Source organism: Alligator mississippiensis, chromosome 15 (genome assembly GCF_030867095.1).
Source record: "Alligator mississippiensis isolate rAllMis1 chromosome 15, rAllMis1, whole genome shotgun sequence".
Lineage (NCBI taxonomy): Eukaryota > Metazoa > Chordata > Crocodylia > Alligatoridae > Alligator > Alligator mississippiensis.
This window is the reverse complement of record NC_081838.1, coordinates 18,358,167-18,374,796: the sequence shown is the minus strand read 5'-3', so window position 1 is coordinate 18,374,796 and position 16,630 is coordinate 18,358,167. Positions and strand designations below refer to the sequence as shown.

The 16,630-nt window shown below is 41.6% G+C and overlaps 1 protein-coding gene and 1 long non-coding RNA gene across 2 annotated transcripts; one reads left to right on the top strand and one right to left on the bottom strand.

Moving 5' to 3' along the window:
* Positions 1-2,578: 2,578 nt before the first annotated feature.
* ANP32E (acidic nuclear phosphoprotein 32 family member E) lies at positions 2,579-15,967 on the top strand. Its single transcript, XM_059718986.1, has 7 exons — positions 2,579-2,733; positions 5,786-5,935; positions 6,748-6,870; positions 8,353-8,518; positions 8,970-9,124; positions 10,544-10,598; positions 12,622-15,967. Exons 1-7 carry the CDS (start codon positions 2,680-2,682, stop codon positions 12,687-12,689), a joined length of 771 nt encoding a protein of 256 aa, XP_059574969.1. The 5' UTR covers positions 2,579-2,679; the 3' UTR covers positions 12,690-15,967.
* LOC132245849 (uncharacterized) lies at positions 2,895-4,407 on the bottom strand. The gene is made up of 2 exons (XR_009457580.1): positions 3,827-4,407; positions 2,895-3,416 (listed from the first exon to the last, which is right to left on the bottom strand). It is a non-coding gene; the product is annotated as an uncharacterized LOC132245849 (long non-coding RNA).
* Positions 15,968-16,630: the final 663 nt, after the last annotated feature.

Sequence of the window (16,630 nt, the reverse complement as noted above, 5' to 3'; positions counted from 1 at the left end):
CCTTCTACTCTTTATATGCAATTATCCAATCAATTATGCGCCAACTTTGTATTAGTTGCACCTAGATGATATTGCCTTAGTTTGCTCGAGATAGTGGCACAGGAGCCTGTATCAAAAGCCATACTAAAAACAAGCGGTACATGGCATCCACTGCCTTCCCCCACCCCACGCACACCAGGCTCATTTACCTTGTCAGAGAAGACAATCAGATTGGTTACACCTGACTTGCCCTTAATAAAATCATGCTGTCACTTATCAGCTAGTTCTCTTTTAAGCGGTTACAAGTCTTTTTTTAATATATACATGCCCTCCAGCGTCTTCCCCAGCACTAAAATTAGACTGCTCTGCAATTTGCTGCATCTTCCTTTTCCCCTTTTCTAAACTACTGCATTTGTCCTCTTCCAGCTCTGAGACCTCACCTCACCTCTCAAACATAATAGGTCAATGAGCCTGCAATTAATTCAGCTAATACTTTGAGTGCTCTAGGATGAATCTCATCAGGTCCTGCTGGTTTGAAAATGCTAAGCTTACTGAAATAATCCCCAAATTGTTCTTTTCCTCCTCTGGGCTCACAGCAGTTCTCCCCTTTCTTGATGCTAATTGTGCTTGTCAACCTTTTCTGGGGAAATTTGATGAGAAAAAAGTATTTCAACCCTTTCTTCATCTGTCTAAGGATAGACTCCAGCAAACTCCTTTGCTCCTTGCCGTAGCTTCCCCAAAGAAACAGCATTGCTAAATTAGCATCAGTGCATTTCTTTGAAGAACGAACCATTTGCTTTAAGTCTGAGCTCTAGTGACGTTGATGATTCCCACCGTAACACTTGGGAAAAGGCCCATTATATTTCCAGTCAAAATCGTTTGCAGCTCTTCTACGTCTACGAAATCTCTCTCTGCCACAAGACCAAAAGATCTCACAGACAAAGCAAGAAGCTTAACACCCTGCCAGATGCTTTTGCAAACACAAGCAAGGGCTAGGCTTCTTTATTATACCCCAACCCTGTTTTCAGTGTTTCAGGGCACTGCCATCTGATAACGCAAAGCTACATATAACCTAGGAGAAAGGGCAGGACGGTGCCTTTCTCTAAACCAGTGGTTTCAATCTTCACTCGCAGCACCCCTCATTAGACCCGAGGCCCCCCCATAGAAGATGCCAGCTCTTTGTTTTCACTCATTTTTTGACTGAAGTAAAACCATGAAAAGTAATTCTTCTGTTGCAAAGAGCTCAGAAAGATCAATCAGCACGGACAAGGCAGAGCCGTTCTTAATGTTAGATCCCCATTTGAAATCTCTAGTTTTTTCTTGTGAATCTGGTTTGCTGTGGCCCCCCGATTGAGAATCGAGCTCTAGACCCTTTTCTCAGACCGTGGCAAAACCTGCCGCCACCTCTGAACTATCACCAAGAGGTTTTTTTCTTTGTTTTTTTCTTGACACCCACATTGTTAACTGCTGTCTAGGTCTTCATGGCCCAGTACCTACTGCAGCCTAATCTCTGGTCTTCTTGACAGGTCAAATCTCTGCTGCTCAGTGAACCCCGACCACACTATTCTCTTTCCTTAGAAGCTTCACCGCTACACCCGTCACGAGCTTGCAGTCCTTGTCTTCACGGCATTTATTGTTTCGGTTCTCTCATCGTACCAGTCCCTCGCACTAATCAAGGATGCCAGCCTGCATTGCCCGTTCCCCCTGAACCCGAGAGATGGTGAGGCCACAAATTTGGCAGCCTTTCTGAGCACTTTTGCTGCCCTTGCACGCCCCAACAACTGGGTATTTCCACAGCAGTGAACTAAACCCACGGTTCTCAATTTTTCTAGACGTCAGGCGCCCCTTAGAAACTACTGATTTCACCCGAGTGGTTTTTTTTGTCAAATGACAAATCATTTTTGCCTTGTCGCAAAGCGCTGAGAAAGCCCCCAACACCGCAACGATTTGAACTCTGTTGATTCCTGTATGAAAGCCCCTATGTTTCTCTTCTGGTGAATCACGCGTGCACGCCTAACAAGGCTAAACACTACCCGGCACGCCGCAGCACCCTCAAAAGCGACACCCCAGGATGCCGCGTGCCCTAATCAAAGCAAAAGGGCTTCGTTTGGGAATTGGGACCGGAAGCCAGCAGGTCCCAACACCACCCCTCCTCTTTCAAGCCCTTTGCACAAGTATCTGCCAGTTCCTTGCAGCAGTTTAACTAAATACACGTGTTATCTTTAGCCCGTCATGCTGCTAATCTCTGCCTTCGCACCTAACATCTACACAGGTCCCTTTTTTTGTTTTTAGTGCCCGTAACACTTCATTAATCTGCTTCTAGACACCCAGGCCTAACCCCCACAGACCAAACCACCAGAACCGCGTGGCGCATAATGGCGCCCAACCGCCGCCAACGGTCGCATTTAAAAGCTCGGAGCCTCGACGGGCGTCCGGCGGAGCCAATCGGCCGCCGCCGCGCGCCGCGCCGCTCCTCCAATGGAAAGCGGCGCATCGAGAGGAAGCGCTCGCCCCTTCCTTGGCCCCGCCCCGCCGGCCGCGGGGGGCGTGTCCTGGGCGAGGGGGCGCCGTGCGCCATGTCATGGAGGCTCAGTGCGCGCCCGGCTACTGAGCAGCGCGGAGCTCCGGCCGGCGGCGGCGGCGGGGGACGGCGGCGCGGGGGGCGGCGGCCCAGCTCTCCCTGCCCGCGCGGGCTCGGCCATGGAGATGATGAAGCGCGTGGTGCTGGAGCTGAGGAACCGCGCGCCCGAGAAGGTGAGCACGGGGCCGCCATGTCGCGGCGGTGCCCGGCGCTGCGCGTGCCCCGACCCGGCATGGAGGAGCCCCGGGCCCCAAAACACCCCTCCTCGGCGTGCTCCTTACTACGCATTTGTGCCTTATGGTGCATTCTCCTAATTATTCACCTCCCGGCCGTGTGTTATTATTATCATCATTATTATTATTATTATTATTGCAACGATAAGATTTTTTTTGGACTGGCCAAAGGCTTTTTCTGCCCGCTGCGCTGCTTTTCGAAAAGTGAAGGAGGGCTGGGAGCCCCTCCGCTGGGCACGGGCTCGCTGCGATCGCTGCTGCGGGCATCTGCTCTCCTTATTCGGCTGATTTTGGGGAAATTAGGAACTTGCTTTTCTTTTCCGCCTCCCCCTTTTTCCTTCGGTGAACTCCGAATCTGGGTCAGCCACCGCGATGCGCCCGCCATAAGTTTCTCGGTTGTGTTTGGGGGTGAGTTTTGGGGGGGAGGTGTTAAAGGATCCTTTTTAAAAATAAATGAATAAATCGACAGCTGCTTTTCTTTGGGGTGGGGAGAAGCCCGAAGTCGCGTGCCCCCCGCTCGCCCATCCCTCCCGCGCTGGCATTGCTGGCAGGATGGGTCTTCATTTATTTTTAACTTCTCGCTGGTGGAGGTTGTAAACAGGTCGTAGTGGCACCGAATCCATCTTAAAAAAAAAAAAAAAAAAAGATCACACCATCTGGGTAGATCCGACTTTGCTTTCCTCCAGCCGGCGATCGGAGAGGATCAGAAACCCTCTTTTCGTCAAAATTGGCCTGTGTCTCGGCTGACGTTTGGGGCTGTTTATTCAGGATTGGATCTATTATTACTTATCGTTATTATGATGATGGTGATGATGATTCTCTTCTTTCTCCTTCCCACCTCCACCCTCCCCGAGTTTTTTCAGCTCTGCCCAGAGAGCACATGATGGGGTAATGGCACCCTCCTCTCCTTCCCTTGCAGCCACACGGCTTATAACCGGCCTTCCTAATGGCTAAAGGCAGATAAGGCGATTGCTGCTGGGTCCTGCTCAGTCATCGGAGACAAGATAGGCTCCTGGCCGGTCCCTCCACCCACCGAGAGCAGTCAGGTTCGCGGTTGGGAGGTCATGAACAACGCAGGAGGGCTCTTCTCCCTGCCCGCCATGCAGCTACAGTCAGGTAGCTCCTTCCCTCCGCGAACTCGGCGCTGGGAGTGGTGCTCCAGTGTTGCAGAAAATGCCATCCCCTGCCGCTCCGGCGTGACTTCAAAACAAAAGTCCCGTGCAAGCCAGTGATGGCAAAACTTTATGGGGGGGGTTCTTTTTTTTTCTTTTTTTTTTTTTTTTTTCAATCCTCTTCCTTTGACGTCAAGTCCAGAAACGCAGCGCGAGGGGGCCAACGGCATCTTGAAAGTATTTCTCTTAACTTTTTAATCCCGAGCCATTTTGGTTCTGGCCAGCCTCAAGGCACTCGTGCTTACAAAAACAAATCGAGATGCGCAGAATTGAGATGTGATGTCTGAAGAGGCTTCGTCTATTGTTAAACGTACTTTTTTTCCACCCCCACCCTCCCCGAGGTGGCTGTAGGCAGGTGGTTATCTGATGCATGTTTTTTTCCCCTGCTGCGCAGGGAAAGATTGTGGCTGCGCTTTGCTTTTTAGGAGAGGGTCGTGGTTTTAGTTAATCTCCTGTAGTAATTTCATTGACTGCAGTGCCAGCTGCATGGAGAGCAGGCTGATCAACTTGCAGCCTCCGCTTCCCTGCTGTTAAACTCGGCCAACAAATGATTTGTCGCTCCAGCAGATGTTTTTGCATTTAGGTCAGTAAGGACGCTATCGACTGGCGTGTCTTGCTCTCCCCAAGAATAAAGTCCAGATAGGTTGATATTGCAAAGTGCTTTTACTCCACCCCAGCCTGGGTGACTGATTGCACAAAGATTCCCTGCATAAAAACTACTACTCAGATAAACAGTATATTTTTTAACAAGTTGACTGTGTTGGATTATTTTTTTAAAGCCTTTAAACTGTGGCTGGAGTTACCCCCCCCCCCCCAAATGGTTTTAGTCTTTCCCTTTTCTTCAGGGCAAAACCTGAACAACTTTGGGACTTGGAAACCACAAAACAATTCAAAGCTAGTCTCTCTGGTCAACTTTTTCTGCAGCAACATGAAATAAGATTGTAAACTTGAAACAAATGAGCAGCTCATGCCCACCAAAATAACTCAGAAGTCGCCAGTGAACAAGTGACTTTTTTAGTCATCTCTACAGATGACTCTTTCAGAGCTGAACTTCCCAGACTGGTGTTGCATTTAATCCTTTTCATTTGCAGCCGGATTGGTAAAATAGCAACTGTGGTCAGCCCACTTGTGGGGACATGGAGGACAGACAAGCAGAAAATGGATTTTTCCCTGCAAGATGTTCAGCGACACAGAGTAAATGCATCTAGAATGAAGAAGCAAATGCTTCAGTCTGGTGCATTATTAACCTATGATACTCCCTGCCTCAGTATTTTGAGGGTCAAAGCTATAGGGTTTACAAGAGGATTTGGTGCTTTTTTTCTGGCAAGTGAGGCTATACCCCCTTATTTTAAATAGTGAATGGGAATATAAACCCTCATCTGGGCATGAAGCAACCATTAAGTGATGGCTATGGAAGGAAACTATATGGGTAGGTCATTCTGTAATTGCCTAGTTGGCTTTTGGCTCCTTGCTTCTTCTGATGCATCTGTTCCTGGCTTTCATCAGAACCAGGACCATGGGTTTTTGTCCGGCCCTGTAAAGGACTGCGATTGTGAACTCTGTCTTGGTGGTTGTGCTTTCTGAAGCCAGCATGTTAACAAATAAATTAAGTTTTTTATCTTCTGGTTCTCTGTGATGGTGCTTCATACTCTGTTTACTTCCTCTCAAGGTTGATATGGTCGATGAGTTCAGACAACTCAAGTTCAGGTCTTCCCAGATGAGAAGCAAAGCCTGTCGTCAGGCTGCTGGTTTGACCCGAATTGCTTGCTTGGTTGAGGGTCCCTATTAAAGTAATAAGTGACATTCTGTTTTGTTTCAAGGTGACAGAGTTAGTGCTTGACAACTGCCGATCCAGCAATGGCGAAATTGAAGGTCTGAATGACTCCTTTAAAGAGCTGGAGTTTCTCAGCATGGCCAACGTAGAGCTGACATCCCTGGCCAAGCTCCCCACCTTGAGTAAGCTCCGAAAGGTATGCATCTTCAGACAAAAACCCATCCGTTCTCTCCTGCCAAAGTTGTATACCTTGAAACACACCAACAGTTAAACTACTTGCAAACGTGACTGTGACTATGGAAATACGCATCTCATTGAAATGTTTTACTAAACATTGCTAACTTAAGAATTAAGTCTTTAAGACCCTGAATGTAATTAATGCTGGTTTCAAACATTAATGAGCCAAAGTACTGAAAAAGTATCACTTGAAAACTGTGTTAACGATGGCCATCCCATTCTGTTGTAAAGAGAGGGGGTCGGGAGCAATCACATTAGGTGAAGTGCTGGGAACACTGAAGTCATTGTTCGTTACCTGTAAGGAACCAGTTTCAACCTAGTCTGTTGACCTAAAGCCTGTACAAAGATCCAATGCTATGTTTCACATCCCCGTGTAAAAAATAAAGCCTGGAAATATTTTAAGTTTGCACCATACTAAGTATGCTAACTGAGCAGTTGGAATCGGTGAGATCACTTGCCGACTTACAGTAGAACATGCTTAAGTGTCTGTAGGCACCCAAGTATGAAACTAGTTAATGAATTATCACTATCAAGTGCAGGTGTGAAGAGCTTCTGAAATAAATGTTAGGCTCTGAAGAGACGTACATGTGATCAACATGGGTTGCTATATTTTTAACCAGACTTCATTTTATGCAAGTAATCTGAGGTTTTACGGGCTCTACAGGAAGTCAATAGTCTTGTGATGCATTTGTTCTTTCAATAAAATACAGGCTCTTGATTTTGATAGCAATCAAACCAACCATCTAATTATCCAACTTTTGTGCGCTGTAGCTGGAATTGAGCGACAACGTCATTTCGGGAGGCCTAGAGGTCCTGGCAGAAAGATGTCCAAATCTCACATATCTAAATCTAAGTGGCAACAAAATCAAAGATCTCAGCACTGTGGAAGCCCTTGTAAGTACAAAGTCAGATTCTTAGAAGATTGCAATGCCTTAAAGAAGTCAGAATCTTTCTAGCATTATAAAAGAAAAATAATAATAATTTTATAATTGAATGCAAATGTAAAGTTTGTAAGTGCCTGACGATAGAAGGTCATTGCAAGTAGAAGGGATAAGTACAACAAACACAGTTTAAATAGGAAATCAATAAAACACAAAAAGATAATAAACAAGATGGCATAACTGTGACATTCAACAGAACTGAACAGTATCCAAAAAGTAAAACTCTCACTATTTCCCCAGCCTTGGGTAGCTTTTTGTTGCCAGTTCTGGCAACATTTGAATCTTCTTTTTTTTGAATTTCTGAATCCCACTTAGGCCAGTATTGATTACTCCTATTGCAATAAATGCATCATCCTACGGTTCATTAGAGACAGACTTGTAAAGACACGGTAATAATCAATTTCGTGTCAGCCGTGGGATTTACAGGAGGAAATGTATTCAAACTTGTGGTCTGTCAGCAATAGTTTTGTATTGCCCGTATTTGTTTCCAGTGGTTAAAATGCATTAAAAGACACCGTGATTTCTTTAATAACAACCGATTTATGCTGAAAAAAAAGTTAAACTGCTTGGTTAGTGAATGAAAGGTATCCACAAGACCATTTTTAACAAGTGGTTTGTGGCCTAGTAAAAACAGTTCACAAATTTTTAATTAAGTTTTTGGAAGCAAGGTGCTAATCTTTATGATTAATTTTGCTGTTCTTATTACTAAACACAGGCTAAACAAGTGTTTTAGAAACTTGGTAATGATAGTCTGCCTTGCATCTCACTGGTTCGAGTTGTCACAGAGATAAAATTGTTTCTATTTAAGTTAATTATACTTGTTGCATACTTGTTTAAGTGCCAAAACTACCCTCTGAAAGTGGTGTCTCTTATACATGGCCCCCAAAACTGCAGTTTCATAGTATCACTGAAGTATTGAACACCTCAAACAGCTAATGATTATAATGGGCTACAAAACCCAGATCTCCTACTCCCTAAGCAGGATTACCTCTATCAGCACATCCATAGCTGCCCCATTCAAGCCATGGAAAGCCACCAGGCATGGTAGGATTGGTGCTGGGACAGTTGGCTGTACTGACCACAGAGAATGGGAGAGCCCTGGGTGATTTATAGGATCATATTTCTGAAGAGAGATGTACTTTTGAGGCTTCCAGATGCAAAGACATGCATCTTAATGGGAAGTAACCTGGGTCAAAGCTATTTCAAAAGCAAGTGTAGAGGGAGAGGTGGTATCTCTGGTCTTATGGGGAAGGAACTTTGACTGTCAACACCAAGACTTCTTAAATGAATTTTGGACAACGGGGAACAGCAAAGGAGAAGAGAAGGTAGTAGGTATACACAGTAAAATCAGTGACATTTAGGAGGCAACAGTCCAGTACTTGGAGGTACCAAATAGTTATTTCACCTCAGTAAGTAATTTTTCATTCATTTTCAGCAAAATCTCAAAAACTTGAAGAGCCTGGACTTGTTCAACTGTGACGTCACAAACCTGGAGGATTACAGGGAAAGCGTTTTTGAGCTGCTTCAACAGATCACCTACCTAGATGGGTTTGATCAGGAAGATAACGAGGCCCCTGACTCAGAAGACGAGGATGACGAAGGTAACTTCTCTAAACATGCAATCACTAGTTATGCCATTCGGTCGGTATCTAAATATAAAATTGGAACTAGAGTGACTGTGCAACTGCTGGAGCACAAATCGGCTACATTTTTGAAGTGTAGGCCAGTAGCAAATACTGCTTCTGTTGAGCAATGAAGGTGGGGGGAATGCACTTGCAAACAGTGTAGTCATGGGTGCTGTGCACAGTTAAAGGAGAGTTGCACTTAGGAAAATATGAGTACAAATCTTTTTACTGAGACATAACTATATAAAAGCAGTCATTTTATTGCTGATACCAAAAGCTTTTGCTTTTTTTTTTTTTTTTTGTACCCATCATTTTCATATTTGATTCTGTAGCTCATTCGGTTTTTAGAAGCTTATTTAAGATGAGTTTACAAACAAGCCTTTGAGGTTTAAGTGAAGCTGTAAGGAATTAATTACCTGCCTTTCAGAAGGGGATGAGGAGGATGAAGAAGATGAAGATGAAGCTGGTCCGCCAGGAGAATACGAAGAAGATGAAGATGAAGATGATGCGGGTTCAGATTTGGGGGAGGGTGAAGAGGAGGAAGAAGTTGGTCTTTCATACCTGATGAAGGAGGAGATCCAGGTAGGACTTTCCCTTTTCTACTGTAAGACTTAGGATTTTCTTGACACTGTCTGACTATAAATGTGTAATAATTTAAACTTCTGTAAGCAGAACCATGTAAATCCACTATCAGATGTGAGCCATAGGCTACTTTAGAAAGAGACCTTTTACTATCAAAAAAGTGCATTGCAGTAGGAGAACCACTTCTCTTCGGTATTCTGCATTGTCTTGCTCAATGAAATGCTTCAAGGTTCATTACTGCACTGCCTTGAAGAATTAGTGTTGTTCTCTACCAGGTCACCAGGTCAGATTTTGAGGAGAAAAACCACCTTCCAAAGCTAAAAACGAAATCTCATTTGTGGATCTGAGTAAGAACTTGGCAGTAATTCTTTTAGAAAATGAATGAACGCTTGATTGGTGGGGGTGGCAATATTGTTAGAAACCTCAGTATACTTAGTGGCTTCTGTGTACGGCGGCTGCCAGGAGGTGAAGAACTGCAGCATGGGCTAAAGAAATTGGGAACTAAAGTACTCCTAATGTTACCACAACACAGCTTGGTAACAGAGGAAGGACTCCTTTCATTTGTTGTTGATGGGGAGTAGGCAGTAGCCAACATTAAGCACACATGGTTCAGAAAGTCCCGTCTTAACAATTTCAGTATATTTTGGAAAGGGAAAATGAGGACTGGAATCAGCATAATTATACACCAGCTAAACCTGAACTTGAATAAATTCAGGAAAAGCACATCCTAAATTTACATGTCGGTTAAAGATGAAATTCCAGAATGAATTGCTAAATGCCTTTAAACTTTTACCAGATGTTGTAAAGCATTTCATTTGGCAGATAATATATTTGCAAAGATATTACCTATACGCAAAAAAAGCTTTAGTTTGTCCTCAGTTCCTGCTATTGCGCTTATACTACCGGAGATCTCGGTGTATGTGTGTAACATTTCTAGGATTTCCTGTAGCCAAGTGGCCTAAATTTGTCCAGTTACCCCATTTATAAAGCAACTTTTGTTTTGTTTAGAAACAAAACAGCTCTGAACGTATAAACTCTTTTTTCTCCCTTCTTGTTTGACTTCCGTTACCAACAAAAAGGGTTCTTATCAGCTATTGCTGTTGTGGACCACTGAATTTTGTAATACTCTTCTTGAGACATTTTCACAACTAGTTGGCATAATCATTATTGGTAGGTCAGAAGTAACAGAAAAAGACTCCAAATAAAAGACTCAGCCTTGGTTTTGTACATCTTTGCTAACCTGATAAGTGTAATATAGTAAACTGGGACTCTGGTCTGTACAAATGTCTAGTAATAAAAACAGAAATTAAACATGATCTTTAAACCTCAAAGTGCTGTTTTAGTCTTCTGCAAAGCACATGTAATTACAACCTAAGCATACTGTAGTTTTTTAAAAATCTCTTAATCTGTATCTTGAAGGATGAAGATGATGACGACGATTACGTCGAAGAAGGTGGCGATGAGGAGGAAGAAGGTAGGTTCTGCAAAGCGTGAAAGCTGTTTGTTTCGTTTTTTTAAAAAACATGTCCATTCTTTTGGCGTCTGTAAATTAGCAAGTCTCAGCTCGCTGCCATTGTCAGCTTATGGCACATCTGTTCAGCTCATCTGTTTAACACCACGTAACCCTTCGATGAAATGGGCAAAAAAAATCTTTTACATTTAAAGGTATACTTGGTAGTCCTGCTGGTCTGAGACATAAAGACATACAAAAAACTAGAACTCTTGGTTTCAAAATGATACCTTTTATTAGATCAACTGGGAAATGGCATTTTCCAGTTGATCTAATAAAAGGTATCATTTTGGAACCAAGAGTTCTAGTTTTTTGTGTGTCTTTTACATTTAAATGAATTTTCACATTTAATAATGCATTGGGGGGTGTCTGAATTCATTCTGATTTAGTAGTTATGGGGAGGGGGAATAATCTGTTTAACTTCATCTTTGAAACTGCTATTTACAAAGGGAATTCACCCTGCAGAGAGAAGATATTAGTACTAAGCGCATAGGGCACTGAGGAGTAGAGACTTACGGGAACTGAATATTAGGAGTTGTTTGCCTGCAGAAGTGGGTTACTTCCATATGCTCTTGTATATGGTTAATATGAAAAGCCCAAATAAGATATTGGGATCCATTACAATAAATCAAATGAGTACAGCAATGCAAAAGGTAAAAAGATAGCAGCAGAAAATGTTTAATGAGGACAGCTGCATCTTTCCTGCTCCTTTGTTTGTCTTTAGAGCTCAGTCTCTCCAGGGTGTGGATCAGTCTTATATTTGTATAGCTTTTGGATGCTAGATGAATAATGGTCAGCTGTAAGTTCATACCAGTCTCTGTGCTAAGGATTATGCAGAAAATATCTGTACTGTGATGCATAGAGTGGGGCGTTTTATTTATAGGCAGCTTTTCCTTATGAGGGAGAAGTGGCCAGATTTAGCCACAAGGCTGCGATGGATCTCCTGGGTCACAGAATCCCCTGCTATTGCAGTCAGCCTCATATAATCCCTTTAATAAATGTTAACAAAGCTGGGTCTTAAAAGTAGTTAGGGTTTTGCATGCCCGCCCCCTCCAACCACTTCTGATGGCTAAAAACCTTCTAATTTCCAGCCTGAATTTATTCGTAGTCACAGTGCTAAAAAGTTGCTTTTTGTGTAGCCTCTCTGCCTGTTCCCATAAAAAATACCATCCGATAGCCAAACACTCGAACTGAGGGTTTGACTAGAAGCTGTTTGCACTATGCACATTGTTTAATAGACTGTCTTTTTGAGACTTTTAAGCTGCTCTTTAAAATCTAAACTGGCAAAACTAACTTTTCACTCTTTCAAAAGCAGCGCTGTACTTGCTACCTCCCATTAAGCAATCAATGAAGACGTTTAATTGTCTAGAACAGGGGTCAGCAACCTATGGCCTACAGGCCAGATCCAAAAGGTTGCTAGCCCCTGGGCTAGAAAGTATTGCTCCATTTGGATCTAAATTGCATTTCATACTTTCACCAGCAGAGCGCATAGTTGGCCAGCTGAATTAAATATATTTCTTTGGTTAAGTGCAGAACTCGGATACTTAAATGAGTTCAATTGTAACTGTAGGATACCTCATTCTGGAATGGGAGAAAGCGACGTCTCGATACCACCACATTTTCTATATAAAACTCTTAAGACGGGGCAAACGTAGACTCGGAAAAGAAAATTTAAATGGGTCCCTTCCTATTTCAAATCTGTTTAATCTCATATGCTGACTGTTAAGTATAGGTATAGGTATAATGGGATTCAAGTGTGCTTTGTATTGAAGAACAGCTTGTTTCCAATATGAGGTATAACATGCTCAGTGTGACTTGTATCTCCAAAAAACCCTGCTTGCCACTATTGATGACCTCAAAAATGTGTACAGCTAACATAGAGAGAGAGAGAGATGACAACTGAAATAGTCTTGTTATTCCTTAGTCTCTTATTCCGTCTAACCTTTGAGAAGTTAATCAGATATATATATATAACTTCTTTCCCCAGCTGAGGGTGTCCGAGGGGAGAAGAGGAAACGAGAACCTGAAGATGAAGGCGAAGAAGAGGATGATTAATTTGTTACAGAAACAAATAGGACCAGACTCTTAAGTTACAGAATACGCAATAGTGATCATGTACCATAGATGTCCCTACAGAAAATAACATGTTAACTTTTTATAGGAAAGGTGTGGTTTTACTATTCTTGCCCTTTTTATCATTCCGAATATTATGTAATAACCTTGTTAGTGAAATATGTAGAAAACAATTTTCAACCCTATAATCACTGAATTCATTGTCAAGTTTTTCCCTAGAATTTTTTTTTGAATTTTTGTTTTATACAAGCTTGCTGTGTTGGTCATTATTAACCCACAATTAAGACGAGAAGTGTTTTACATGGGTTTAGTATGGTGGATTTTATTCAGTATTTTAAAACTATACGTAAGCTGAAATCAAAGATACTTTATGATAAAAATCAAGTCTCTATGAAATGAGAAGTAGTTCTATCCAACTGAGCTTGACCATGAGTTCAGCCTGAGATCAGTACATTGACTACACCTTATTTTAACTTGTTAAATTGTGACTTTTTTTTTAAGAGGGTCTTGTACTACTTTTTTTTTCTGTTTTATGACTTACAAGGAAACCTAAACAAGTTTTAAGAACTATTTTCCCCTAGCTTCTTCAGAAGTTTGCATGTTTGCTTGAGGACTTGCTGGATGTCTGAGGATGTATTTTATTAATTCTCACTTCTGATGAAGTGGTAAAATCCTTAAGTCTATTTCTTCCCTCCTCCCTCACCCCCAAAATGGGGACTCGTATTTTAATAGCTATTCAGAAGAGCCAATAACCCAAAGTTTTAAACTGTCTGACTAAAAATATCTTTTCCTCTAAACTGTTTTCACTTGGCTCTGTGATCTCATGAATTTTCCAACTGTACAGGTTTCCCTCGCTTTATGCTCTACATGTGTTCCTGGAAAATGGCACATAAATCAAATTCACATAAAGGGAACCCACTTTACAATGTAACGAATAGGGATTCATTCCAAGACCTCAACTGGACTGACCCCCAGACACATTTCTACCACTTTTACAAGACAATTTTGGTACCCAACAGCAGACGGTACACACAAGCACAGGGCAGTATCATAATGGGGATGGCAACTACAGAAATACGTGTTGCAGACAACGAGCGAGGAGCACAGATCCGCACAGGAGACTATATTTTGGTGCTTGTCACTCCCACAATACACTGCACAAAACAGCTGGCTACCGGCGTCCACCATGCAGCTCACATAAGAGTGAAATTACCTCGCATATAACAAATTTTTGGTATAAAAAGGGTCATCGCATAAGAGCGAATTCGCACATACAGAACCCACATAAAGCTGGGGGGAAACCTGTAGTTGGAAAATATCTTTGGGCTATATAGGGCCTGCATTTTTAGTGTAAAAAGCAATGGGTAACTCCATCTAGCACCCCTTTTTCAATTAAAAATCTTCAAAGCCCTCAACACCATAAAAAGTTAAGTGATAGCATAAGCCCAATGTTTTCAAGTTACTTCTTAACCATTCATATTTAAATTGTACTTTATCATTTTACCTATGTGTTCAGCAGTAAGTTGCTTTGAAGATGAACTAAGAACCTGCAGAAACTTTTTCTGCTAAACACAGCTGGCTGCAAGGGCAGGAGATGTGCAGACTACTGCTCCTGGGTAGACCACTTGACCAACGCCTCTTACTGAATTCTGGTGGGTGGATGCACACGCACCTCCTTTAAGTCAGAATCTGGATTTCGAAGCGTACTCTTATTGCAACTCCTTTGTTTCAAATAGATACTGAACCAAATATCATACACAGCTTTATTAAAGAGACATTTTTGTATGTTGTCTAAAAATAAAATAACTGTCATTAAACTGGGAAAGGATAGTAGGGGGATTTTCTGGATTTTGATAGTAATGTCACGTATGAATATTTTAACGAGGCATTTCATGCTCCAACTGACTGTAATTTGTGAGTTATGACTCAAAATTTAAAACGCTGCAGGGTTGAGAAGGTCTGAAAAGCCCAATTTCTTATGTAGGTTTCTTTTTTTTTTCCTAACTAGAGCCTTAAAAAAAAACAAACAAAAAAAAAAAACTATAGTTTTCCATGCATCTGTAAAGCACTGCCAACTTTTAACGATAGCTGAGTTAAAAGTGTTAGGTGCGGTTGGTAAAGATTTAGAAATAAATAGATTGAATGGCTTTTAAATTATAAAGCAGGGTGTCTCTAAAGACCCTGGAAACTACATTTGCAATTGCAGCCTAGTTCCCACGTTTACATTTTGAATCCTGAATGGACTAGTGAACCCCCGTCTCGTCTTGGAGGCTCTGTGTTCAAGGTGGTTTTTCTACACTCATCTCAGTTTGCTTTGATCATTTTATTGTTTGCTTTTTTTGTCTCGGTAAGTAAGAGAGCCTATTATTTACAGACCTGTATTTCAAAGGTGCTTCTCAATATAAGGTTTACGCTATAACATCTTGTATTGAGGGCTCTTAGAATTGTTCTTAAATAGAAAGGGATTTTTAAGTGAAATTATTGTGTTTCAGTGAAAGTGACTGAAGTTAACGGGAGTTTTTGTGTAGTAAAGGAGTCTGCCTTTAAATCATGGTAACATTTCATTACATTTAACTAAAATATTGACAGAATGGGATCAAATCAAGCTTTGGAGAGGTTAGCAGAGCATTTAGGGGGGCTTCTCTCCCCTGAACAATTTAGCGTAGTGATCAGTCACTGCTCACCAGAGTCTGAGCCTCATATCCAACTACATTTAAGAAAGCGTGTTGTTTTTGCAAAATGTTAATATCTCACTGAAGTTTTGTGCGTCAGCCAGTTTGACATGCAATCAATATAATACAGCTTTTTGGGGTTTTGTTTTTGTTTGTGTTTTTTTCTCTTTTTTTTCTTTTTTAAAAAAGAAAGGTGTAATACAAAGAGCCTCTGAAACTTTTGAAACTTTTTTCTTTTTTTTGGCTTGGTGGGTGGTCTTTTCATGCAAACTATGTAAGGGCGGGTTTTATATTTTGTAGAAGTTTTTGTCCTATTTTAAATGCTCTTTGTATGGCAGTATGTATATAGTGCGTTCAGTCCCTTATCAAACTTTCTCCTTAAACTTTGAAGTAATTGATTTTGTGCAACTGTGTTTTGAATAAAGCCATGACAGTGTTAAATAAATAAAGCAAAAACCTGCAGCACTCTTCTGATAATTTTTAGTTGTAATAAAAAAAATGTTTTCCCCATGTGTGCTGTAAATTTTAAATTAAAATTTTTCAAACTGAATTATTTCAAATAAATTGAGAATCTCTTGTTGTATTGAATTGCTTTTCTAGCGTGCGGCATCCGTTGCTTTGTAGTTTCATTTGTTTGTAGTTAAAGAACTGGCATTTGTTTAGGTCTCGGCTTTATCTTCAGTTAATTAAGTTCAAGATAATGTGTAACAGATCCAAAAGCAACTGTCTGGCAAAACGTATGTCGACATCTATTTTGTGCACCTAAAAATTAAGAGCTGTGACTTCACCGTGAGCTTTCAACGCTAGCAAGATAAAAGTCCTAGCTTAAAAAATCTCCCCTACATTTTTCAATATTGATAAGAAATGCAAGGAAGAGGCTTTTAAAAAACTAGCTTATTTCGCTGTCTTTTTATACCTCAAACTACTTTTTTGTGTAAAGTTCTGTTTATTATTGAAAAGAAGAAGCGTACACCTTTCTGAAGTTCCTCAACAGATGAAGAAAGTTCTACTTTTCAGCGCAAGTCATATAGTTTTGTACAGCAAATAAGTCTCAGTGCTCTTCTCACCAATATTTTCAATATTGTATTTTAGGGTGTTAGGTAAAATGTTAAAAAGGATGATGCCAAGCTGATGACAGACACTTAGAGCTACAATTTAGTGAATTTGTGGTGTTTTAGAACTAAAGGCAGTAACACCTAGATGCCACTGTCCCCCATGCACCAGGAGCTGTACAGACATAACCGGAGTCGT

Bases quoted from the DNA above. Each gene is read 5' to 3' on its own strand.
- ANP32E (XM_059718986.1), top strand. From the start codon at position 2,680: ATGGAGATGATGAAGCGCGTGGTGCTGGAGCTGAGGAACCGCGCGCCC. The intron at 2,734-5,785 runs GTGAGCACGGGG...TTTTGTTTCAAG, and splicing joins GGAACCGCGCGCCCGAGAAG to GTGACAGAGTTAGTGCTTGA. The intron at 10,599-12,621 runs GTAGGTTCTGCA...TTCTTTCCCCAG, and splicing joins TGGCGATGAGGAGGAAGAAG to CTGAGGGTGTCCGAGGGGAG.